The sequence below is a fragment of the Hyperolius riggenbachi genome, chromosome 6 (assembly GCF_040937935.1).
Source record: "Hyperolius riggenbachi isolate aHypRig1 chromosome 6, aHypRig1.pri, whole genome shotgun sequence".
Taxonomy (NCBI): domain Eukaryota; kingdom Metazoa; phylum Chordata; class Amphibia; order Anura; family Hyperoliidae; genus Hyperolius; species Hyperolius riggenbachi.
In genome coordinates this window covers 346691502-346718475 of record NC_090651.1, presented here as the reverse complement: position 1 = coordinate 346718475, position 26974 = coordinate 346691502, and the positions used below count along the sequence as shown (strand labels likewise).

Genomic DNA, 26974 nt, shown 5'->3' with positions numbered 1-26974 from the left:
TGTCCTGGTTGGGGCAGGGCTAACCACCGCAGCCCTGCCCCACGCGCGTCTGTCAGCGCCTATCTCCGCCTCTCCCCCGCCCCTCTCAGTCTTCCTTCACTGAGAGGGGCGGGGGAGAGGCGGCGATGCGCCGCTGATAGACACGACTGGAGGCAGGGCTGCGGCCGTTAGCCCTGCCTCCAGGAACAACCAAGTCTGCGACCAAGTGTTGCAGTGGGGGGTTTGGGGGTGAAGGGACCCCCGTTTAGCGGCGCTATAGCGGCGGTTTAGCAGGGGCACGTGTGCCCCTGCTAACTATGAGCTCTGAAGCGAGATTTATTCTCTATTCAGACTCTCTTTAATAGAGATGGCCTGAACTGTTTGCCTGGCGAATAGTTTACGGCAAACAACACATTTCATGCTCATGTCTATTCGCAAATATATGGCGTGTTCGATTCATTCCCTATACATTATAATTGACCCCTCACCTCACAGTCAGCAGACACATGGCAGCCAATCAGCTACCCCTCCAATCTGGACCACCCCCCACCTATCAGGAAGCCAGCACAGCAGCCATTTTACACTCTGACTGTGGCTGCTGTGAAGGAGACTATTGTTATTATTTAGTACTTATATAGCGCCAACATTTTACACAGTGCTGTACAGAGTACAATGTCTTGTCACTTAACTGTCCCTCACAGGGGCTCACAATATAATCCCTACCATAGTCCTATGTCTATGTATGTATCATGTAGTGTGTGTATTGTGGTCTAAGGCCAATTTTGGGAGAAGCCAATTAACTTATCTGTATGTTTTTGGGATGTGGGAGGAAACCAGAGTCCCCGGAGGAAACCCACGCAGACACGGGGAGAACATACAAATGTCTTGCAGATGTTGACCTGGCTGGGATTCGAACCGGTTAGGGACATAGTTATAGCGCTATTAGGGAAAGCGTTGGTTAGGCCTGTGTTCTGTGTCCCCAGTGGAGTTTCTTGCTGCTACAGTACCAATTTACCATTTACATAACCCCAGAGCCATTCTGTGTTTGATCTTGTGATATTGCTGTTCAGTGTGTCCAAGGTGGGAGGAGTCTCAAGAGGCCGGCCTCGCCCACCACTCTTTGCTACATGTGGACCTTTATCGATCCCCGTGGTCACGCTGACCCCCCTCCCCGCCGCTAGGCCCAATACCCCCGTCCTGCCAGCTACCCCTCCAGCTCGGCGGCCGGCTCCCCGCACCCACGGACGGGCGGGTGCCGCCCCTCGAAATGTGCCGCCTGAGGCAAAAGTTTCACCCCGCCTCATGAGCGGGCCGGCCCTGAGCATGGGGCAGCAGTGTGTGTACAGAGCATGGAGCGGCAATGTGTATGCAGAGCATGGAGCAGCAGTGTGTGTACAGAGCATGGAGCAGCAGTGTGTGTACAGAGCATGGAGCAGCAGTGTGTGTACAGAGCATGGAGCAGCAGTGTGTGTACAGAGCATGGGGCAGCAGTGTGTGTACAGAGCATAGAGCAGCAGTGTGTGTACAGAGCATGGAGCAGCAGTGTGTGTACAGAGCATGGAGCAGCAGTGTGTGTACAGAGCATGGAGCAGCAGTGTGTGTACAGAGCATGGGGCAGCAGTGTGTATGCAGAGCATGGAGCAGCGGTGTGTGTACAGAGCATGGAGCAGCAGTGTGTGTACAGAGCATGGAGCAGCAGTGTGTGTACAGAGCATGGAGCAGCAGTGTGTGTACAGAGCATGGGGCAGCAGTGTGTGTACAGAGCATGGGGCAGCAGTGTGTGTACAGAGCATGGAGCAGCAGCGTGTGACCAGAGCATGGAGCAGCAGCGTGTGTACAGAGCATGGAGCAGCAGTGTGTGTACAGAGCATGGGGCAGCAGTGTGTGTACAGAGCATGGAGCAGCAGTGTGTGTACACAGCATGGGGCAGCAGTGTGTGTACAGAGCATGGAGCAGCAGTGTGTGTACAGAGCTTGGAGCAGCAGCGTGTGTACAGAGCATGGGGCAGCAGCATGTGTACAGAGCATGGAGCAGCAGCATGTGTACAGAGCATGGAGCAGCAGCGTGTGTACAGAGCATCGAGCAGCAGTGTGTGTACAGAGCATGGAGCAGCAGCGTGTGTACAGGGCATGGAGCAGCAGTGTGTGTACAGAGCACTGAGCAGCAGCGTGTGTACAGAGCATGGGGCAGCAGTGTGTGTACAGAGCATGGAGCAGCAGTGTGTGTACAAAGCATGGGGCAGCAGTGTTTGTACAGAGCATGGAGCAGCAGTGTGTGTACAGAGCATGGAGCAGCAGTGTGTGTACAGAGCATGGAGAAGCTCTGGGGAACTTAACAGAGTCAGGTATGAGCACAGCCCTCTGCACTTGCTGTGTGAATGCTTTACTTTCCCCTTCATTACCGATGTCGGCTGTCCTCATTAGTATCTGTATCCAAACTGCCCCTGATCGATTCTGTTGTTGATCTGGAGCATATCAGACATTTAGGAAATAATTGTCAGATCCTGTCAGTAGAGATGGGCCGAACCTCCGATTTTAGGTTCGCGAACCGGGTTCGCGAACTTCCGCGGAAGGTTCGGTTCGCGTTAAAGTTCGCGAACCGCAATAGACTTCAATGGGGATGCGAACTTTGAAAAAAAAAATAATTATGCTGGCCACAAAAGTGATGGAAAAGATGTTTTAAGGGGTCTAACACCTGGAGGGGGGCATGGCGGAGTGGGATACACGCCAAAAGTCCCCAGGAAAAATCTGGATTTGACGCAAAGCAGCGTTTTAAGGGCAGAAATCATATTGAATGCTAAATGACAGGCCTAAAGTGCTTTAAAACATCTTGCATGTGTATACATCAATCAGGTAGTGTAATTAAGGTACTGCTTCACACTGACACACCAAACTGTTCACTGAACAGAACAGGTATGCAGTGGCGGGTTCACTAAACAGGTATACAGTGGCGGGTCCACTGAACAGAACAGGTATGCAGTGGCGGGTCCACTGAACAGAACAGGTATGCAGTGGTGGGTTCACAGAACAGGTATGCAGTGGTGGGTTCACAGAACAGGTATGCAGTGGCAGGATCACTGAACAGGTATGCAGTGGTGGGTGGGTTCACAGAACAGGTATGCAGTGGCAGGATCACTGAACAGGTATGCAGTGATGGGTGGGTTCACAGAACAGGTATGCAGTGGTGGGTTCACAGAACAGGTATGCAGTGGCAGGATCACTGAACAGGTATGCAGTGGTGGGTGGGTTCACAGAACAGGTATGCAGTGGCAGGATCACAGAACAGGTATGCAGTGGTGGGTTCACAGAACAGGTATGCAGTGGCAGGATCACTGAACAGGTATGCAGTGGTGGGTGGGTTCACAGAACAGGAATGCAGTGGCAGGATCACTGAACAGGTATGCAGTGGTGGGTGGGTTCACAGAACAGGTATGCAGTGGCAGGATCACTGAACAGGTATGCAGCCAGGAAAAGCTAAGCCTAACTAATCTTTCCCTATGAGAGACAGACAGCAGCTCGCCCTACTCTCTCTAATGCAGGCACACGAGTGGCCGTAATGGCCGCCGCTGCCTGCCTTATATAAGGGGGGTGGGGCTCCAGGGGCTAGTGTAGCCTAATTGGCTACACTGGGCCTGCTGACTGTGATGTAGAGGGTCAAAGTTGACCCTCATAGTGCATTGTGGGGCGAACCGAACTTCCGGAAACGTTCGCCTGCGGGAGGCGAACGCGAACCACCGAAGTTCGCCGGGAACCGTTCGCCGGCGAACCGTTTGGCCCATCTCTACCTGTCAGTCGGACGGGAAATTGCATGATGTCCTACCATACTATTATACTGTATTGTGCGTGGCTGAGGGAGACCTTTCAGGAATCCCCTCCTTGAAAATCCTGGGTTTGCCCCTGGCAAATGCAGGGGGGATTACAGCTGCCCAGAAACCCCCCTCACACCAGGGCTGGTGCAGTGTCTGGGGACAGGCACAAGTTGAGACACCAGAATATCTGTAGGCATCCTGCAGCTCACAGCACCGTCCCCTTTCTTTCCCTGCTAAGGTTGACTTTGGATGGAGCAGCAAAGTGTGTGCAGAGCCTAGAGCAGCTCTGGGGAACTTAGCAGAGTCAGGTATGAGCACCGCCCTCTGCCCTGCTTCACTTTCCCCTTCATTAGGAATGTCGGCTATCCTCATTATTAACTGTATCCAAACTGCCCCGATCAATCCCGTTGTCAGTCAAACAGCAAATTGCATGATGTGTACCCAGCATGATGTCCTACCATATTATTATACTGTATTGTGCATGGCTGAGGGAGACCTTTCAGGAATGCCCCCTTAAAAATCCTGGGTTTGCCCCTTCTGTCTACTCTTGCTCCTTCTAATTTTGCGATCCTGCCTGGATGTGCATAGCATCCGTAGCTGGGACAGTGTGATGGGTACGTTTACTTGACAAGTGCTGCTCATACACAAGCGTCATTTCTGAAGTATACATGCCCAGAGCAATAATGGCTGCTATGCACATTCAGACAGAAGCGCAGAGTTACATGGAGCGCAAGCAAACCGAGCATGTGCTGCTTCTTTGTTAGAGGAGAAGGGCAGAGCAGCTGAATAAAAAGGAGTCCATTCAAACCAGTGATTGCTATTAAGGTTGTTGGACAGAATGGTGTTGGGTGTGTGTGGGTGGAGGGGAAGGGTGGGGGGGTTTGACACCTGGCCTAAGGCACAGGAAAGTACAAATCCGGCTCTGGCAATCCCAGGGGCTAATGTGGTGGGTTCAGGTGTGCTTTAAGTAATGCTGGATAAGGCGAACAGGTTTTCTTGCCTGGAGTGAGAAAAGGTCAGAAACAGCCCTGCTTGTTCTTGACAACACTCTCACTTGTCGAACACAACAACAGATAAAGGGGTTTTTTATATGAACCTGAACCAATGTTCTCTATTTTTATTCTTCATTCACGGAATCTTCAAATTGCACACATGATGTATGGATACAGATTCAAACAAAACAAACAGGTTTTCTCCTGGCGGACTCAAAGCACCAGAGCTGCTGCCACTAGGGCACGCTCTATAGGCAGTAGCAGTGTTAGGGAGACTTGCCCAAGGTCTCCTACTGAATAGGTGCTGGCTTACTGAACAGGCAGAGCTGAGATCCAAACCCAGGTCTCCTGTGTCAGAGGCAGAGCCCTTAACCATTACACTATCCCGCCACCACACAAACAAGCTGCCTGACATGTGTTTTATGGGCAAAAGCCGCTTCCTCAGAGGCACACCTTAAACAAACATCAATTGTAGGCCACGGACTAAAACAACCGCAATCTAAACCTTGTAGAGTGAATGTGCTCAACGGCGATTCCATGCGTACATGGACTGAAAGGCGTGCTGTGTATCCACCCCACACCCACACAGCACGCCTTTCAGTCCATGTATGCATGGAATCGAAGAATAAAAATAGAGAACATTGGTTCATATAAAAACCCCATTATCTGTTGTTGTGTTCGAAATTGCCTGTAGCAATACTTCAGGGTGGAACAATACTAGCAGCACGGTGGCATAGTGGTTAGCGCTCTCGCCTTGCAGCACTAAGTCACTGGTTCGAATGCCAGCCAGGTCAACATCTGCAAGGATGTACAGTGCTGCGGAAGATGTCGGCACAATATAAATCTATATATATAATAGAGTAAGTGCCTCAACCTTCAAGCAAGAAGAAGAAGTACTTTGCATGAGAAAATTTATGCGTGCTCAAACACCAAGTTTAAGGCCTCTTTTCCACGGACTGTTGAGCTGTGTGCTCAGCAAGCAGTTACCAGGCAGCAGTGAGCAGTTACCAGGCAGCAACAAGCAGTTACTAGGCAGCAACAAGCAGATACCAGGCAGCAGTGAGCAGTTGTGAGAGTTTGAGAGGCATTTCACTGCCTATCAACAGTCCATGGAAAAGAGGCCTTACCCTAGCAAGTCTGGCTTTGCAAATCTGGTCTAATTGGCTATTCATGAGGCAATGCTCATGCAAATGCATGCACAAACCAATACCGCAAAGCAGTCACCCTGCTACATTAGCACTATCCAGGAGTGCCACGGGGAGGATTCCCAATGCCCCCTTTTTATACAACCGGGAACCACAGCGGCACCCCGGAGGGGGAGGTTGGGTGGCGCAGACGACCCCTCCAAGTGTGGCCAGTGCCGGGGAGAGCCGTCCGCACCCACCTCCCAATATTAAAAACAGGCACTTACCTTAACGTCTGCTACATGCGCATTAACTTGGGGGCACCACATGAGAAAGGAGAGAAGCATGGGTCACCCCAAGCTTTAGAGCTCAGGGCTGGCTCTCATACAGCACTCCAGAGGGGGGGGGGGGGGGGAGGACAGGCACAGACAACTCACTCCAGGGTTCACACCACCGAGCAAGCCATCCACCACCTGCCTCCAAAGGATACAAACTGCACAAAATGCTTTCCATGAGAAAATTAATGCACATGTAGTAGAACGCAATGGACGTTAAGGTAAGTGCCTGTTTTTAATATTAGGAGGTGGGTGCGGACGGCTCTCCCCGGTGCTGGCCACGCTTGGGGGGGTTGCCTGCGCTACCCAGCCTCCCCCTCCGGGGTGCCGCTGTGGTTCCCAGGCAGCGAGAGAGCCTGGGACCCGCGGTCCCCCCGGTTGTATAAAAAGGGGGCATTGGGAATCCTCCCCGTGGCACTCCTGGATAGTGCTAATGTAGCATGAACTAATTCCCGCAGGGCCACCGCTTTGCGGTATTGTTTTTTTGACCCTGCATAGTTTGGCATGCGAAAGCACATGCATATTTGCATGAGCATTGCCTCATGAATAGAGATGTGGCGAACGGTTCCCGAACCGTTCGCCGGCGAACATCTCCAAATCCCTGGGGCTCTTACTACTTCCGGGTCGCACTGACCCAGAGTAGTACGCCTGCGCTGCCCGGCGGAGCACGTCCTAGATCGCGCTCCTGTTGCCGGGCACTTTCTGCGCATGTGCGAGACGTCATGAATGACGTCACGCTCATGCGCAGGGAGTGCCCGGCAACAGGAGCGCGATCTAGGACGCGCTCAGCCGGGCAGCGCAGGCGTACTACCCCGGGTTAGTGCGACCCGGAAGTAGAAAGAGCTCCAGAGATGTTCGCCGGGCGAACAGTTCGCCACATCTCTACTCATGAATAGCCAGTTAGGCCAGATTTGGAAAGCCAGAGTTGCTAGGGTTAAACTTGGTGTTTGAGCATGCATAATTTTTCTCATGGAAAGCATTTATTGCAGTTGTATCCTTTGGAGGCAGGTGGTGAATGGCTTGCTCTGGTGGTGTGAGCCCTGGAGTGAGTTGTCTGCGCCTGTCCTTCCCATCCCCCCCCCTCTGGAGTGATGTATGTATGTGGGCCAGCCCTGAGCTCTAAGCTTGGGGTGACCCATGCTTCACTCCTTTCTAATGTGGTGCCCCCAAGTTACTGTGCATGTAGCAGAATGCAATGGACGTTAAGGTAAGTGCCTGTTTTTAATATTGGAAGGTGGGTGCGGACGGCTCTCCCCGGCGCTGACCACACTTGGGGGGAGGGGGTCGGCTGCGCCACCTAGCCTCCCCCTCCGGGGTGCCGCTGTGGTTCCCAGGCAGTGAGAGAGCCTGGGACCCCGCGGTCCACCCGGTTGTATGGGGGCATTGGGAAGCCTCCCCGTGGCGCTCCAGGATAGTGATAATGTAGCATGAACTAATACCCGCAGGGCGATCGCTTTGCGGTATTGGTTTTTGGACCCTGCATAGTTTGGCATGCGAAAGCAAATGCATACTTGCATGAGCATTTCCTCATGAATAGCCAATTAGGCCGGATTTGCAAAGCCAGACTTGCTAGGGTTAAACTTGGTGTTTGAGCATGCATACATTTTCTCATGGAAAGCCTACTTCTTCTTCTTGCTTCAAGGTTGAGGCACGTACTCTATTAGATAGATAGAAGATGCGGCGTATGCTACGACGCGGGTTGGCTAGTACTAAATAATAATACTATTGATTTTTATTGTGTTTATAACACTCTCACTTGTGTTAATGAGAAGATTATTGAAATTATCTCAGTAGGTCCTTTTTTAAGGAGGGCTGAAATGTTTTTTTGGGGAGGATTATGTTCATTGAAAAGAAGGACTTTTCAATTCACCTGATCATGCTTCATAACATTCTGGTGTATATGCAAATTGTCATCATAAAAACAGAAGCAGAAAACTTTGGGAAACCAGTATCTGTGCCAAGGTCAAGACTGTTTGCATCAGCCTGAAGAGTGGATTTGTTTAGATTTGTTCATATACAGTAGCAGTAAAAAGTATGTGAAACATTTGGAATTATATGGATTTCTGCACAAATTAGTCATAAAATGTGATCTGATCGTCTTCTAAGTCACAACAATAGACAATCACAGTCTGCTTAAACTAATAACACACAAATAATTACAAATGTCCATGTTTTTATTGAACACACCATCTAAACATTCACGGTGTAGGTGTAAAAGGTATGTGAACCCCTAGAGTAATGACATTTCCAAGAGCTAATTGGAGTGAGGTGTCAGCCAGCCAGTGTCCAATCAATATGATGAGATTGGAGGTGTTGGTTACAGCGGCCCTGCCCCATGTTGCCTGATCTGAATGATGCATTGCACTAAAGAGCTCTCTCTCAGAAGACCTATGATTAAGCATTGGTGACTTGCATAAAGCTGGAAAGGGTTATAAAAGTATCTCCAAAAGCCTTGCTGTTCATCAGTCCATGGTAAGACAAATTGTCTATAAATGGAGAAAGTTCAGCACTGCTGCAACTCTCCCTGGGAGTGGCTGTCCTGTAAAGATGACTGTAAGAGCACAGTGCACAATGCTCAATGAAGTGAAGAAGAATCCTAGAGTGTCAGCTAAAGACTTACAAAAGTCTCTGGCATATGCTAACATCCCTGTTAGCGAGTCTATGTTATGTTAAACACTAAACAAGAATGTAGTTCATGGGAGGATACCACAGAGGAAGCCACTGCTGTCCAAAAAAACATTGCAGCATGTTTAAAGTTTGAAAAAGAGCTCCTAGATGTTCCACAGTAGTACTGGCAAAATATTCTGTGGACAGATGAAACCAAAGTTGAGTTGTTTGGAAGAAACACACAACACTATGTGTGGAAAAAAAGAGGCACAGCACACCGACATCAAAACCTCATTCCAACTGTGAAGTATGGTGGTGGGGGCATCATAACTTGGGGCTGCTTTGCCGGTGTCAGGGCCTGGACGGATTGCTATTATTGAAAGAAATATGAATTCTCAAGTTTATTGGGTGATTGGCCAGGCTGCGCAAGGGGTCAGCGGGGGGGGGGGCCCTCTTTCGCGGCGGGTAGCGGCGGATTGGCGGCAAGCATCGGCGATCGACTACAACACGCAGCTAGCAAAGTGCTAGCTGCGTGTTTTAAAAAAATTATTAAAATCGACCCACCAGGGCCTGAGCAATCCACCGTGGTGGTCATGGACGAGCTGAGCTCCTCCATACCACTAAGGTGGTTAAGCCATCTGTCCACCAGCTGAAGCTCAGCAGAAGATGGGTGTTGCAACAGGACAACGACCCAAAGCATAGCAGTAAATCAACAACAGAATGGCTTAAACAGAAGAAAATAGGCCTTCTGGAGTGGCCCAGTCAGAGTCCTGACATCAACCTGATTGAGATGCTTTGGCATGACCTCAAGAAAACGATTTACACCAGACATCCCCAGAATATTACTGAACTGAAACAGTTCTGTAAAGAGGATTGGACAAAAATTACTCCTGACCGTAGTGCACATCTGATCTGCAACTACAGGAAACGTTAGGTTGAAGTTATTGTTGTGAAAAGGAGGTTCAACCAGTTATTAATTCCAAGGGTTTACATACTTTTTTCCACCTGCACTGTGAATGTTTACACGGTGTGTTCAATAAAAACATGGAAACATTTAATTATTTATGTGGTGTTAGTTTAAGCAGACTGTGATTGTCTGATTGATTTAGATGAACAACAACAACAACAAATAACATTTGTAAAGCGCTTTTCTCCCGTAGGACTCAAAGTGCATAAGCGTGGCTCAGACCATCGTGGTACAGAGGAAGAATGTTATAAGTACAGAAATGCCAGGCTAAACAGGTGGCTTTTGAGTCTGGATTTGAATAACTCCAGGGATGGGGCTATCTTTACTGGGTGTGGCAGGGAGTTCCAAAGAGTAGGGGCAGCATGACAGAAAGCTCTGTCTCCAGAGGTTTTGAGGTGCACTCTGGGAGTGACCAAGTTTATAGAACCCGCTGATCTGAGGTTGTGAGAGGTGTGGTGCAGATTCAGCAAGTCCTTAACCACCCTAGCGTTACAATAAGATCGCCAGGGGGCGATTTTTTTTTTTATTAATCATGTAGCTAGCCTAGTACTAGCTACATGATAGTCGCTGTGCAGCAGCATCCCCCCACCCCTTCCGATTGTCTCCGGCGATCAGAGCAAACAGGAATCCCGTTCAGAACGGGATTTCCTGGTAGGCTTCCCCGTCACCATGACAACGATTGGGATGGCGTCATCGATGTCATGGCGTCGGAGGGAGTCCCGATCCACCCCATAGTGCAGCCTGGCGGTGATTGGCCAGGCTACGCAAGGGGTCTGGGGGGGGCGGCGCAGCGGGTAGCGGCGAAATCGGCACAGAGCGGTGGCGATCGAACAGTACACGCAACTAGCAAAGTGCTAGCTGCGTGTAACAAAAAAATATGCAAATCGGCCACCCAGGGCCTGAGAAATCCTCCACAGCGGCTTACCCCAAACTCAGTTCGGGATAACCGCCAAGGAGGTTAATGTATCCAGGGCCCAAATTGTGCAGGGATTTGAATGTCAGTAGTCCAATTTTGAAGAGTATTCTCTATTCCACTGGTAGCCAGTGCAGAGAGCGAAGAATTGGTGTAATGTGACAGTGGCGAGGCTGGTTTGTTAGCAATCTGGCAGCAGCATTCTGCACTAATTGCAGGCGGAGCAGGTCCTTTTTGGGGAGGTCAGCATAAAGGGCATTGCAGTAATCCAGCCGTGATGTGATGAAGGCATGAACTAGGGTAGGAAGATCCTCTGGGGGAATCAGATGTTTAATTTTTGCAATCTTCTTCAGATGAAAGTAGATTTGACTACAGATGAAATTTGGTTTCTGAAACTCAATTCTCCATCGATTAGCACATCAAGGCTGTGCACAAGGTTGGAGCTGTTTTTGTCTGAATTCCCAATACTGATACATGTTGATTTAGAATAGAGCTCTTTTGATGGCGAGCACTGGCTTTGGACAAAAAGGACCTCAGTTTTGTCAGCATTCAGTTTCAACCAGTTATTCATCCATGCCTGTAGCTCAGCTACGCAAGAATTTATTTTTGGAGTAGGGTCTGTTCCACCAGGTTTGAAGGACAGGTATAGCTGTGTGTCATCGGCATAGGAGTGGTACGTCAGGCCATGTCATTGCATAATTGTACCGAGTGGTAACATGTAGATTGCAAACAGCAGAGGGGATAGGATTGATCCTTGTGGCACTCCGAATTGTAGAGGTGCAGGGTTGGACATGATAGGTCCTGGATGAAGATCATGTTATGACTATTTTGTGCCGAAATCCATATAATTCCAAATGGTTCACATACTTTTTACTGCTACTGTAAAAAAAGAGAACACACGACCCAGTGAAAAGAAGATCAGATAAGTTTGGAGAGCATTTTTACTTATTACCTGATCTCATTTGATATCCGCCTTAATAGATATTTGTTTCAAAAACATGTTTATTTTCAAAAAGTTTTTTTCTGTTTAATTCCCCTTTATAGTAGTTTCCTGAAGTAATGGATCATCATGTTCTATTACCATTTGTCTTACAGATCTTACAGAGAAACCACAGATCCAACCGTCGAATCAGCTGATTGCAGGTCAGAGTGCAAAGCTGACATGTCTTTTACCGGCAAACTGCCCTGTAGTGTCAACAGTCATTCAATGGAGGAGGAGTAACCGGTATGGAATTTGGGGGACCACATCAACAATAACATTTACTCCAACCCCGAGTGACCACCAGACAATTGTGACTTGTGAGATGATCTTCTCAGCTGGGACCATATCTGCTCAGATGACGCTCAATGTTCGCTGTACGTATATTATATTACTCCACAATATTATTCAGGTATGCTTACCTTTTGTACAGGACATCATTTGAAAAATGTTTAAAATTCAAACCAATTAAAACATTCTATCTATCATAATAGTTGCAGGAGGAGAGTGTCTAGGAAAGTATTCAACTGTGCTAATGTGTAGTGACTAATAACGATTATGCAAATGTTTGCATACATTTTCACAATTATGGCCATACGTAATTACAATTTGGACTTCATCTGGAGCGGATTTGAGCATCCCTAATAAGATTTAGCACTTCCTGATCCTAAAGTACAGTATATCATCAGGTCCGTGCACAGAATAGGTTAATTGATTGGGTGTTTGGAGCTAAAACAAAAAGATGGTTTGGACCTGAAAAGTCATTGGCAGGCAGAGATCGAGCAAGGGTTTTCTGGCTTCCTGGGCATCGTCTTTCCTCATCTACTATCAGATTTGGGGAAATTGTTTATATTGAATGTTCCTCCTAATCATATGATCTCTATGCTATATAAATTGTTATTGTTGTGCAGATGTGGGGAATATGCTTCATTTTTTTCAGAGATGTGAGAGGGATCTGGACATCCTTATAAGTGATTAGGAGAAAAACAAAATTTGCATTGCGACACAAACGACTTCTATTAGTTCTAAAGAAAAAGAGACACATTTTAAATGATTATTAAGGTGGTATAGGATGCCAAGAAAGTTAGCTTGCTTTTACCCTGGAATGGAAGCAAGGGTGTAATTAGAGGGGAGCAGCACCTGTGATCTCAGGGGGCCCCAGAGCTGTGGGGGGTCCTCAACTGCTAACCTTCTTTTCTGATACAGGGAACTATACTTCAGTTCAGGTGTTTTTGTGGCTGCATTTGTTTTTTATGTCATGATAGCCACACCTACCATGACACGTCTCGGCATCCTGCTGTTATGCGGTCCTGTCTTCTATATGGTGGTTTGTCCTCGCTTAATAAATGACCAGATGAGGATTATTATCCTACCTATTCTGTGCAGATTTTCATTATATAAAGGCCTGAAGAAGGGTCGCTGACCCGAAACAAATCAGTGTTGTTGCTTTTTTGGACAAAAAAATTATAATATGCACTATAACACGTGATATTCTCTCTTGATGGATAGATATATGGATTGGATGTTTTGTATACAGTTTTTTGCACTTTTTTGGAATATTAAAAGAAAAAAAGTTTAATTGCATTTTTTGGTTTCCTGTCTCTTACTGGATATATTTTTTATGAGATGGGCCCCAAGGCCATGAAGAGCACCAAGGGAAGGCAAAGGAAAGAGTGTGAACATTTTCGGGTGCCATCAAAGTTTTGCTGGGGGGCTCCATGAATTGTAGTTATGCCACTGAATGGAGGATAGATGGTGGATGGGTTGCGGAGGCAGTGACACTTTATTACATTTAGTATAGGATGCCCTATTTTGCAGCCATATTGGGATCAAATGCTTTATGTGTGTGAACAGTGTTACTACATTGAATGCCCCAATCTTTTTCTAGGTATTAAAGGGTTGTGACTCCTCAGTTACTTATGGCTGCTAAAAGCTTATTCTCAGTCAAGTGGAGATATCCAAATCCCCCAACCATTTAGGATTGGCTGGCTAGAGTCCATATGCTAAGAGAAGCTGAAGAGCAAAAAGCAATGCGACTTGGTAGGTAGGAGGCCCAAAATAGTAAATGGGCAATTTGGAGTGAATATATGGATACAGAAGAATACAACAATTCTATAGGAAAGATGCCTTCTCTTAGAGACAATATGTGAACACAATGCAATCCATTCAATTATGATGTAAAATTATAAATGTTTATTAAGGACTTGTCCAGGAACATCAAGAATTAAAAATATCTAAAACCACCCTCTTAAACCGATTATAATCGGCAATCTCTCCAGGAGCTAGGGTCAAAGCAGTGACAAATCATTATAAGTGACTAGTGCATGAAAAATATTATTGCACAAATCCCTTCACTGTCATACCACCAATAAATATCCTACATAACTATCAATCAAAAATCTACCATAAAAAATAAACTGTGAACAACAAGAAAAGTGCTGCGTGCTATCTGAATATAAACAAACTTGTGTAGACAATACACTAGACCAATTGCAAAACAATCTGTGGTGAAACAGCAATATCACAATAAGTTATACTTGTGCAATGAAAAGTAACGTGCTGCCGTGCTTACCAGTAATGTGTATATGGTCCCAGCTGCTGGAGGGAGAGGGGGGAAGGTTGCCTTACGCGGTCGCAGCGCTCTGCTGCTTCTATGGAGGCTAACTACGGGGAAGTCTGCAAGCCCTTAAAAGGATTCCTATGACTGCGCGTTCCGGTATTGCGTGGCCACGCGAGACAGAGCGTAACTGAGTCACTATGACATCAGCACGCACTGCCTCCCTGTCGGACTTCCGTGCGTTCCAAGGAGCGCACCCAAATCCGAATATTATGTATACAGCAGTGGAACCATATATTTCGTTTAATGAAAAAAACACATCATAATTATATTGAAACATTTTGGATTCAAATATAGAATATACATATACGGTGGTTTTATACATAAAAACATACATATAGTGTTATAGTTTCTATCCACATGCAAAATGAATATCAACTACTGCCATCTTATGTCCAAAAAATATACTGCAGCATATTAACATTCTTCATGTGTGAGGTTCATGAATTCATCCATCCAGAATATGCAGGCTCCCAACAAAGATCTCCAGGAAACTGCAAACACACCTATTATAGGTACTATTGATGGTGTACTGCGGAAAAGAGGAAATATATAAATAATCATAAAAAGGAAATTTACATATATAGATGGTATACATAAATCTGGACCTCAGCACCAGACCGCAAGACCACACAATACACAAACAAGGTTATCAGTTGTGGATATCATGCTGTTTACAAGAAAAAACATGCAGTATACCAAACACCAACCCCGACAGTGCAAAACAGGTAATCATACACTGCTCACCACAGTACATGACACCTCCGTGTAAAGTGCATATATTAGATCAGCCCAAGAGTAGTCCAACAAGTAGTCCAACAAGAAAAGAAAGGGGCAAAGGATCAAAATAGACGATTTATACCTTTTGGTTGTCTTCATAGGAATGGTATATGTAGGTATTACAGCCTAAGATACTAAGAAATCCAAAAGGGAAAATTATGTTAGTACAAATTGCCTATGCATTCAAAAAACAACCAAAACTCGCCTCCTCATTGAGGCCCCGAGGTTGTCTGGTTTTTAAATTGTGTATCCATTTAAGCTCCCTTCTTAGTAAATTCACAGTAATGTCTCCCCCTCTCTCACCCTGAGTCACCTTTTCTATACCCACAAAAGTCCAATTTTGAATAGACCCCCCATGATAAAATAAAGCGTGCTCTGCGACCGTTGTGAGTGTTTTATCATCTCTATGATCACGTTCAGCCAGGCGAATAGTGGACATGTGTTTCTGCAGCCGTATCTGTAATTGATTTTTCGTTTGGCCGACATATTGTTTGCCGCAGGGGCATTCCATAAGGTAGATGACTCCACTTGTCTGACAGTTGATAAACTGTCTGATCCCAAATTGTTTGTTCGTGGCTGTACTCCTGAACGTCTTTGTCACCCTCATATGTGGACATACTGTACATCTGCCACATTTGTAGTTGCCGGTGATGCCATGTCCCATCTCCTCCTGTGTAAAATGACTTCTACTCAATAGTGTTTTGAGTGTTGGTGCTCTCCTCGCTGTTATGCTTGCTCGAGGTGTAATGCATTGTCTAATAGTGCTGTCATTCGTCAGCACTGACCAATGTTTGTTAAGAATTCCTCGAATATGTTGCCATGCTGTATTGTACGGGGTTATCAATCTGGTGATAGATTTCTCCTTTTCTCTAATTCGGCTTGTGAGAAGAGCTTCTCTGGGTGTTTTGTTGGCTCGTCTAGCAGCCTGCTCCACACATTTTTTGGGATATCCCTTATCCTTAAATCTTTTTTTCAAATCAATGCTTTCTTTTTCAAAATCTTCCTGTGTGGAGCAGTTTCTCCTGATTCTAATGAATTGTCCCGTAGGAATATTCATCTTCAAATTTTTTGTATGATATGAGCCAAAGTCCAACAGACTATTTACTGATGTGGGCTTCCGATAGATTGTAGTTTGTAATGCTCCCATTTCATTCTTCCGGATTTTCAGATCCAAAAATTCCGCTGTTTGGTTGGAGATGCTATACGTCCGTTTGATATTTAGTTGGTTGCTATTTAGATCTTCCAGGAACCTTTCACATAAGGACCTTGGTCCCTGCCAGAGTAGGAACAAATCGTCAAAATATGGGGGTGGTATCTCTCCATCGACTCTGCCCACACCACTTCCCGTTCCCACTTGCCCAAAAAAAGATTTGCCACCGAAGGGGCACACTTGATGCCCATGGCAACTCCCTGTCGTTGTAAATAATATTGTTTGTCGAATAGAAAGAAGTTCTTTGTCAATACAAATTTTAACAGCTCCAAAACAAACATGTATAGCTTGGTGTCACCAACACTACCCATCTCGAGAAAATATTGGACGGCTTCCAATCCATGTTTATGGTCGATGATTGTGTATAGTGACTCAATGTCACATGTGACCAACAGGGTATCATTTTGTATCTCTAAGCCATCGATCCTTGAGAGTAAGTCACCTGTGTCTTTTATGTATGAATCAAGTCCTGTGACATGTGGTTGCAAAAAGAAGTCCACGTACTGGCTGCATCTTTCATTTAGGCCCCCAATGCCTGAAATGATCGGTCTTCCTGGTGGATTTGAGGCATCTTTATGGACCTTGGGTAACATGTAGAACGTGGGGGTTATTGGTTTGGCCACCCATAGAAAGTTCTTTTCTTTGTCATTAATTACCCCACTCCTTAATCCGTCATCCAAAATTCTGCTCAGTTCTGTCTGGAACTTTTTCGTGGGGTCAGATCTAAGTTTGGTATAAAATTGTTGGTTGTCTAGTTGTCTATGGGCCTCCATTAAATATTTTGTTTTTGGCCAAATAACAATATTGCCACCCTTATCTGCCTCTTTAATAAGGATGTTTTTCTTATTCCGTAATTTTTTAAGGGCTAGCTTCTCTTGATGGCTTAAATTTTGGGGACCTCTTATATTCTGTTGATCTAATAACTCCAGATCTCTGCAGACCAAGTCGAAAAAGATTTTGACCTCGGGGCACACATTGAGAGAGGGTAAGAATTTTGAGGTTGGTCTAAAAGGTGTATTACCCACCTGTGTTCTTGGTTGATTCTCATCCATTAAGTCAATCAGATCTTGCATTGCTTGTCTGTCCAAGCTGTCTGTAAACTCCTCTTCTATTTGTCCGGCTGTCCGTGCTGTCTTGTCAAACATCTTTTTCAGAACCAGACGCCTGCAAAAGAGGTAAACATCCTTTAGGACCTCAAAGTAATCAAAATCGTTAGTTGGCGCAAATGACAGTCCCTTCTGAAGGACTGCCAATTCATGTTCGTCAAATGTAGTTTCAGAAAGATTAATAACTTTCAGTACCTCTGAGGCTTGACTTGGATCACTCATTCCATGTCCTGTGTGTTGTCGTGGTTTTTTATTTGTAATTCTTGGTCTGACATCTATGCCCCGTTTCCTCAAATTGCGTCGATAATTGTCTGGTTCAGATTCTCCCGGGTCGCTGGACTCTGTAATCACTGATCTGGAGGTCCCCACCTCATCTTCCCCATCTTCTCCTCCCTGCTGTCTGGGCCTCTTGTGAAGGTCCCTAGGTTTTTTGGGCCTCCTGAGGATGTTATTGCCCCTAGGGTTTCCCCTGTGGCTCCATCTATATGCTCTCTTTAAATTGTAATCCGTCCGGTCTCTGTCTAGTTTTTTCTTATTATTATTTATTATCTCAGTCTCCACCGTCTTGATATCTCTCTTTAATTTTACCAAAAATGGTTCTACCAATTTACTTTGATCAAATGTACTGATTTTTGTTTGTAAGTCTGTGATCTTCAATCTGGTTGCATCCAGCAACTTACGGTCCAAAGTTAAAAGCATATTGACTATAATACGGGAACATTTTCCTAGGCCTTTTTCCCAATTTGCTTTCTCATCACTTTCCAACTGCCATGAGGGAAATATCTGCACTAAGTCCTCGAGGATATATATCCTCCTCCATGTAGTTCTCAAGACTCTTTGTGTTCCACCATGTTTTTATGTACAATATATGTGTGTCTTTGAGATCGTTACATAGTCTCCTAAAAGCCTCCGGTGCCACCTCACCTACTCCAGAGGGAACTCTATCAAACAGGGATCTAAGCTGATCTGACCATCCCTGTTCCAGAGATTCAAGTAAGTGTGTTCATGTTGCATAAAACCACCAAATAAAGGGAGCTCTGAAAGAAATCAAAGAGATTTCAAAAACTAATTAGTGCAACTACCAATTGAGCTAATTAAATGCACATGATAATGCGTCCCCAGAAGGCTATACAGCAAAACCAACAATTCTATAGGAAAGATGCCTTCTCTTAGAGACAATATGTGAACACAATGCAATCCATTCAATTATGATGTAAAATTATAAATGCTTATTAAGGACTTGTCCAGGAACATCAAGAATTAAAAATATCTAAAACCACCCTCTTAAACCGATTATAATCGGCAATCTCTCCAGGAGCTAGGGTCAAAGCAGTGACAAATCATTATAAGTGACTAGTGCATGAAAAATATTATTGCACAAATCCCTTCACTGTCATACCACCAATAAATATCCTACATAACTATCAATCAAAAATCTACCATAAAAAATAAACTGTGAACAACAAGAAAAGTGCTGCGTGCTATCTGAATATAAACAAACTTGTGTAGACAATACACTAGACCAATTGCAAAACAATCTGTGGTGAAACAGCAATATCACAATAAGTTATACTTGTGCAATGAAAAGTAACGTGCTGCCGTGCTTACCAGTAATGTGTATATGGTCCCAGCTGCTGGAGGGAGAGGGGGGAAGGTTGCCTTACGCGGTCGCAGCGCTCTGCTGCTTCTATGGAGGCTAACTACGGGGAAGTCTGCAAGCCCTTAAAAGGATTCCTATGACTGCGCGTTCCGGTATTGCGTGGCCACGCGAGACAGAGCGTAACTGAGTCACTATGACATCAGCACGCACTGCCTCCCTGTCGGACTTCCGTGCGTTCCAAGGAGCGCACCCAAATCCGAATATTATGTATACAGTAGTGGTACCATATATTTCGTTTAATGAAAAAAAAACATCATAATTATATTGAAACATTTTGGATTCAATTATAGAATATACATATACGGTGGTTTTATACATAAAAACATACATATAGTGTTATAGTTTCTATCCACATGCAAAATGAATATCAACTACTGCCATCTTATGTCCAAAAAATATACTGCAGCATATTAACATTCTTCATGTGTGAGGTTCATGAATTCATCCATCCAGAATATGCAGGCTCCCAACAAAGATCTCCAGGAAACTGCAAACACACCTATTATAGGTACTATTGATGGTGTACTGCGGAAAAGAGGAAATATATAAATAATCATAAAAAGGAAATTTACATATATAGATGGTATACATAAATCTGGACCTCAGCACCAGACCGCAAGACCACACAATACACAAACAAGGTTATCAGTTGTGGATATCATGCTGTTTACAAGAAAAAACATGCAGTATACCAAACACCAACCCCGACAGTGCAAAACAGGTAATCATACACTGCTCACCACAGTACATGACACCTCCGTGTAAAGTGCATATATTAGATCAGCCCAAGAGTAGTCCAACAAGAAAAGAAAGGGGCAAAGGATCAAAATAGACGATTTATACCTTTTGGTTGTCTTCATAGGAATGGTATATGTAGGTATTACAGCCTGAGCCTAAGATACTAAGAAATCCAAAAGGGAAAATTATGTTAGTACAAATCGCCTATGCATTCAAAAAACAACCAAAACTCGCCTCCTCATTGAGGCCCCGAGGTTGTCTGGTTTTTAAATTGTGTATCCATTTAAGCTCCCTTCTTAGTAAATTCACAGTAATGTCTCCCCCTCTCTCACCCTGAGTCACCTTTTCTATACCCACAAAAGTCCAATTTTGAATAGACCCCCCATGATAAAATAAAGCGTGCTCTGCGACCGTTGTGAGTGTTTTATCATCTCTATGATCACGTTCAGCCAGGCGAATAGTGGACATGTGTTTCTGCAGCCGTATCTGTAATTGATTTTTCGTTTGGCCGACATATTGTTTGCCGCAGGGGCATTCCATAAGGTAGATGACTCCACTTGTCTGACAGTTGATAAACTGTCTGATCCCAAATTGTTTGTTCGTGGCTGTACTCCTGAACGTCTTTGTCACCCTCATATGTGGACATACTGTACATCTGCCACATTTGTAGTTGCCGGTGATGCCATGTCCCATCTCCTCCTGTGTAAAATGACTTCTACTCAATAGTGTTTTGAGTGTTGGTGCTCTCCTCGCTGTTATGCTTGCTCGAGGTGTAATGCATTGTCTAATAGTGCTGTCATTCGTCAGCACTGACCAATGTTTGTTAAGAATTCCTCGAATATGTTGCCATGCTGTATTGTACGGGGTTATCAATCTGGTGATAGATTTCTCCTTTTCTCTAATTCGGCTTGTGAGAAGAGCTTCTCTGGGTGTTTTGTTGGCTCGTCTAGCAGCCTGCTCCACACATTTTTTGGGATATCCCCTATCCTTAAATCTTTTTTTCAAATCAATGCTTTCTTTTTCAAAATCTTCCTGTGTGGAGCAGTTTCTCCTGATTCTAATGAATTGTCCCGTAGGAATATTCATCTTCAAATTTTTTGTATGATATGAGCCAAAGTCCAACAGACTATTTACTGATGTGGGCTTCCGATAGATTGTAGTTTGTAATGCTCCCATTTCATTCTTCCGGATTTTTAGATCCAAAAATTCCGCTGTTTGGTTGGAGATGCTATACGTCAGTTTGATATTTAGTTGGTTGCTATTTAGATCTTCCAGGAACCTTTCACATAAGGACCTTGGTCCCTGCCAGAGTAGGAACAAATCGTCAATGAAGCGATACCACCCCAAAATATGGGGGTGGTATCTCTCCATCGACTCTGCCCACACCACTTCCCGTTCCCACTTGCCCCAAAAAAGATTTGCCACCGAAGGGGCACACTTGATGCCCATGGCAACTCCCTGTCGTTGTAAATAATATTGTTTGTCGAATAGAAAGAAGTTCTTTGTCAATACAAATTTTAACAGCTCCAAAACAAACATGTATAGCTTGGTGTCACCAACACTACCCATCTCGAGAAAATATTGGACGGCTTCCAATCCATGTTTATGGTCGATGATTGTGTATAGTGACTCAATGTCACATGTGACCAACAGGGTATCATTTTGTATCTCTAAGCCATCGATCCTTGAGAGTAAGTCACCTGTGTCTTTTATGTATGAATCAAGTCCTGTGACATGTGGTTGCAAAAAGAAGTCCACGTACTGGCTGCATCTTTCATTTAGGCCCCCAATGCCTGAAATGATCGGTCTTCCTGGTGGATTTGAGGCATCTTTATGGACCTTGGGTAACATGTAGAACGTGGGGGTTATTGGTTTGGCCACCCATAGAAAGTTCTTTTCTTTGTCATTAATTACCAGACTCCTTAATCCGTCATCCAAAATTCTGCTCAGTTCTGTCTGGAACTTTTTCGTGGGGTCAGATCTAAGTTTGGTATAAAATTGTTGGTTGTCTAGTTGTCTATGGGCCTCCATTAAATATTTTGTTTTTGGCCAAATAACAATATTGCCACCCTTATCTGCCTCTTTAATAAGGATGTTTTTCTTATTCCGTAATTTTTTAAGGGCTAGCTTCTCTTGATGGCTTAAATTTTGGGGACCTCTTATATTCTGTTGATCTAATAACTCCAGATCTCTGCAGACCAAGTCGAAAAAGATTTTGACCTCGGGGCACACATTGAGAGAGGGTAAGAATTTTGAGGTTGGTCTAAAAGGTGTATTACCCACCTGTGTTCTTGGTTGATTCTCATCCATTAAGTCAATCAGATCTTGCATTGCTTGTCTGTCCAAGCTGTTTTTTTGATTGGTAGTTATGTAGGATATTTATTGGTGGTATGACAGTGAAGGGATTTGTGCAATAATATTTTTCATGCACTAGTCACTTATAATGATTTGTCACTGCTTTGACCCTAGCTCCTGGAGAGATTGCCGATTATAATCGGTTTAAGAGGGTGGTTTTAGATATTTTTAATTCTTGATGTTCCTGGACAAGTCCTTAATAAACATTTATAATTTTACATCATAATTGAATGGATTGCATTGTGTTCACATATTGTCTCTAAGAGAAGGCATCTTTCCACATGAATTGTTGGTTTTGCTGTATAGCCTTCTGGGGACGCATTATCATGTGCATTTAATTAGCTCAATTGGTAGTTGCACAGAAGAATACAGGGACATTATGTTGACGTAATGGGGAGGAGGGTTCAATAAAAAAAGAATGAGGAATTGTGTAAAAGTAGGTTGAGAGATGATATGAAGTACGTGTATATATGTGTGTGTGTGTGTAGCGTGCGTGTGTCTGTGTGTAGTGTGCGTGTGTAATGTGGGGTGTGTGCGTGTGCGTGTGTAGTGTGCATGTGTAGTGTGCGTGTGTGTGTGTAGTGTGCATGTGTGTAGTGTGCGTGGTGTGTGTGTGTGTGTGTGTGTGTGGTGTGCGTCTGTCTGTGTGTAGTGTGCATGTGTGTGTGTGTGTGTAGTGTGTGTGTGTGCGTGTGTGTGTGTGTAGTGTGCGTGTGTGTAGTGTGCGTGTGTGTAGTGTGCGTGTGTGCGTGTGTGTGTAGTGTGCGTGTGTGTGTGTGTGTGTGGTGTGCGTCTGTCTGTGTGTAGTGTGCATGTGTGTGTGTGTGTGTGTAGTGTGTGTGTGTGTAGTGTGTGTGTGTGCGTGTGTGTGTAGTGTGCATGTGTGTGTAGTGTACGTGTGTGTAGTGTGCATGTGTAGTGTGCATGTGTAGTGTGCATGTGTAGTGTGCGTGTGTGTAGTGTGCGTGTGTGTAGTGTGTGTGTGTGTGTGTGTGTGTGTGTGTAGTGTGCGTGTGTGTGGTGTGTGTGTGTGTAGTGTGCATGTGTGTGTGTGTGTGTGTGTGGTGTGGTGGTGTGTGTGTGTGTGTGTGTGAGTGCGTGTCTGTGTGTGTGTAGTGTGCATGTGTGGTGTGTGTGCGTGTGTAGTGTGTGTGTGTGTGTGTGTGTGTGTGTGTGTGTGTAGTGTGCATGTGTGGTGTGTGTGTGTGTGTGTGTGTGTAGTGTGCATGTGTGGTGTGTGTTGGTGGTGTGTGTGTGTGTGTAGTGTGTGTGTGTGTGTGTAGTGTGCATGTGTGGTGTGTGTGTGTGTTGGTGGTGTGTAGTGTGTGTGTGTGTGTGTGTGTGTGTGTGTGTGTGTGTGTAGTGAGCGTCTTTCTGTGTGTAGTGTACGTGTGTGTGTAGTGTGTGTGTAGTATATGTGGTGTGTGTGGTATGGCGTGTGTGTGTGTGTGTGTGTGTGTGTGTGTGCGTGTATGTGCTGCGTGTGCATGTGTGGTGGTGTGGTGTGTGTGTGTTTTCTCCTTTCTTTGTTTTGTTTCAGTTCTTTACCAAAGGTAATAACTGGTGGAGGTAATTAAGGATCTATTGTTTTTTTGTGTGTGATAATTTAGACATAGATAGGGTATTATTGTGCATGAAAGCTGGATGGGTCTTTATGTATATTATATACTAGCTGGACGCCCGGCGTTGCCCGGGTATGTATTTGGCTAGTGTTAGCTCTGCCCACTTTTCCTGACCCTAACACTCAATTACTTAATGACCAAGTATGTGAGCTTTGTGGTCTTTGGCATCAATAATTTGCAATGAAATAAAATTAATCTGATTGGATGTGGCTCCACCCCTTTTCTGAATTTGAATCCCAATCACCAAATGGCCAACTGTACCAGGTACAGGTGATTAACAGTGCAAGAATGGCAGCAATTAAATATTCCCCTTAAAAATCAATAGGTGGATTTTGATTGGCTTGTATAGGCTCCACCCACTTTCTGAATATTAATCCCAGTCACCCAGTAACCAACTGTGCAAAGTTTGAGAACCCTATCATTAACAGTGTAAGAATGGCTGCAGTTTACATTTGCGCAATGAAATTTGTATTTTTCTTCACCCATTTTTTTCTTAACATTGTTCAGGTATGTATTTGGCTGGTGTTGGCTCCGTCTACTATTTCTAACCCTAACACACAATTACTCAATAACCAAGTTTGTGAGCTTTGCGGTCTTTGGCATCAATAATTTGCATTGAGATTAAACAAATCTGATTTACTGTTTGTGGCTCCACCCCTTTGTCTGAATTTGAACCCCAGTCACCCAATGACCAACTGTACCAGGTTTAAGGCTTGTGCCATTAACAGTGCAAGATTGGTAGCAATTACATATTCCCCTTGAAAATCAATAGGTGAATTTTGATTGGCTTTTGTAGGCTCCACCCACTTCTCTGAATATTAATCCCAGTCACCCAGTGACCAATTGTGCAAAGTTTGAGAACCCTACCATTAAAAGTGTAAGAATTGCTGCAGTTTACATTCTCTCAGTGAAAATTGCATTTGTCTCCGCCTACTGATGACCCGGCATTGCCCGATTATGTATTTTGCAGGTGCTGGCTGCGCCCACTTTTCCTAACTCTAACACACAATTAATCAATTACTCAATGACCAAGTTTGTGAGCTTTTCGGTCTTTGGCATCAAAAATCTGCATTAAAATGAAACAAATCATATTGGCTGTGTGTGGCTCCACCCTGTTTTATGAATGTAAACCCCAGTCATGCAATGATCAACTGTACCAGGTTTGAGGCTTGTGCCATTAACAGTGCAAGAATGGCAGCAATAAAATATTCCCCTGAAAAATCAATAGGTAATTTTTGATTGCCTTTTGTAGGCTCCACCCACTTTTCTGAATATTAACCCCAGTCAACCAGTAACCAACTGTGCAAAGTTTGAGAACCCTACCATTAACAGTGTAAGAATGGCTGCAGTTTACATTTTCCCAGTAAAATTTGTATTTGTCTCCGCCCACTTATGACTCGGCGTTGCCCGCTTATGTATTTGGCTGGTGTTGGCTGTGCCTACTTTTCTAACCCTAACACACAATTAATCAATTACCAAGTTGTGATCTTTGCGGTGTTTGGCATCAATAATTTGCATTGAAATGAAACAAATCTAATTGGCTGTTTGTGGCTCCACCCCCTCTCTGAAATTGAACCTCAGTCACCCAATGATCAACTGTACCAGGTTTGAGGCTTGTGCCATTAACAGTGCAAGAATGGCAGCAATGTAAATATTCCCCTTGAAAAGCAATAGGTTAAGTTTGATTGGCTTTTATAGACTCCACCCACCTTTCTGAATATAAATCTCAGTCACCCAGTGAACAACTGTGCAAAGTTTGAGAACCCTACCATTAACAGTGTAAGAATGGCTGCAGTTTACATTTTCCAGTGAAAATTGTATTTGTCTCCGCCCCCCTTTGGTTATGGGAATAAAAAGTTCCTATACTTTATTCCAGGTAATGTACTATGTGTGTACCAAATTTCATTCAAATCCGTTTAGCCATTTTTGCGTGATCGAGTAACAAACATCCAAACATCCGAACTTTCCCATTTATTATATTAGTAGGACTAGCTGATTGCCCGGCGTTGCCCGGGTATGTATTTGGCTGGTGTTGGCTCTGCATACTTTTTCTAACCCTAACACACAATTACTTAATGACCAAGTTTGTGAGCTTTGCTGTCTTTGGTATCAATAATTTGCATTGAAATGAAAAAATCAGATTGGCTGTTTGTGGCTCCACACCCTTTTCTGAATTTGAACCCCAGTCACCCAATAACCAACTGTACCAGGTTTGAGGCCTGTGCCATTAACAGTTCAAGAATGGTAGCAATTAAATATTCCCCTTGAAAAGCAATAGGTGAAGCCTAATTTTGTAGGCTCCACCCACTTTTCTGAATATTAATCCCAGTCACCCAGTGACCAACTGTGCAAAGTTTAAAAACCCTGCCATTAACAATGTAAGAATGGCTGCAGTTTACATTTTCCCAGTGAAATTTGTATTTGTCTCCACCCACTGATGACCCGGCGTTGCCCGGGTATGTATTTGACTGGTGTGGGCTCCGCCCACTTTCTAACCCTAACGCACAAACACTCAATGACTAAGTTTGTGAGATTTGGGGTCCTTGGCATCAATAATTTGTATATTCCCATAGAAATTAAACAAATCAGATAGGCTGTTGTGGCTCCGCCCCTCTCCCACATTTGAACCCCAGTCACCCAATGACCAACTGTAGCAGGTTTGAGGCATCTGCTATTAACAGTGTAAAAATGGCAGCAATTTAAATATTCCACTTGAAAATCAACAGGTGAATTTTGATTGGCTATTATAGGCTCCACACACTTCCCTGAATATTAATCTCAGTCGCTCAGTGACCATCTGGGCAAAGTTTGTGAACCCAGCCATAACCAGTGTAAGAAGGGCTGCAGTTTACACTTTCCCAGTGAAATTTGTTTTTGGCTCCGCCCACTTTTTGTAACCTGGACACAAAGTCACTACTCAATGACCAAGTTTGTGAGCTTTTGGGTTCGTGGCATCAAAATTGTGCTAATGGAAGCAGTTTATCCAGCAAAGAAATCTGGCTGTTTTTGGCTCCGCATCTTTACTGAATTTGAACATTTTTGCATTTTACCATTGAAATTAAACAAATCTAATTGGCTGTTTTTGGCCTGATCCCTTCAGAATTTAAACCCCAGTCTCCCAGTGACTGACTGTAGCAGATTTTAGGCCTCTGCCATTAAGAGTGCATGAATGGCAGCAATGT

The 26974-nt window shown here is 44.6% G+C and overlaps 1 protein-coding gene across 3 annotated transcripts in view; it reads left to right on the top strand.

Annotated features, from left to right (window-relative positions):
• The window catches only part of LOC137521806 (sialic acid-binding Ig-like lectin 12), a 142936-nt gene that overhangs the window by 23692 nt on the left and 92270 nt on the right, over positions 1 to 26974 (top strand). For all 3 annotated transcript variants that reach the window (XM_068241548.1, XM_068241547.1, XM_068241549.1), the window contains one exon: positions 11821 to 12081. In XM_068241548.1, coding sequence (XP_068097649.1) covers positions 11821 to 12081 — 261 coding nt within the window. The remainder of the gene's footprint in view (positions 1 to 11820; positions 12082 to 26974) is intronic.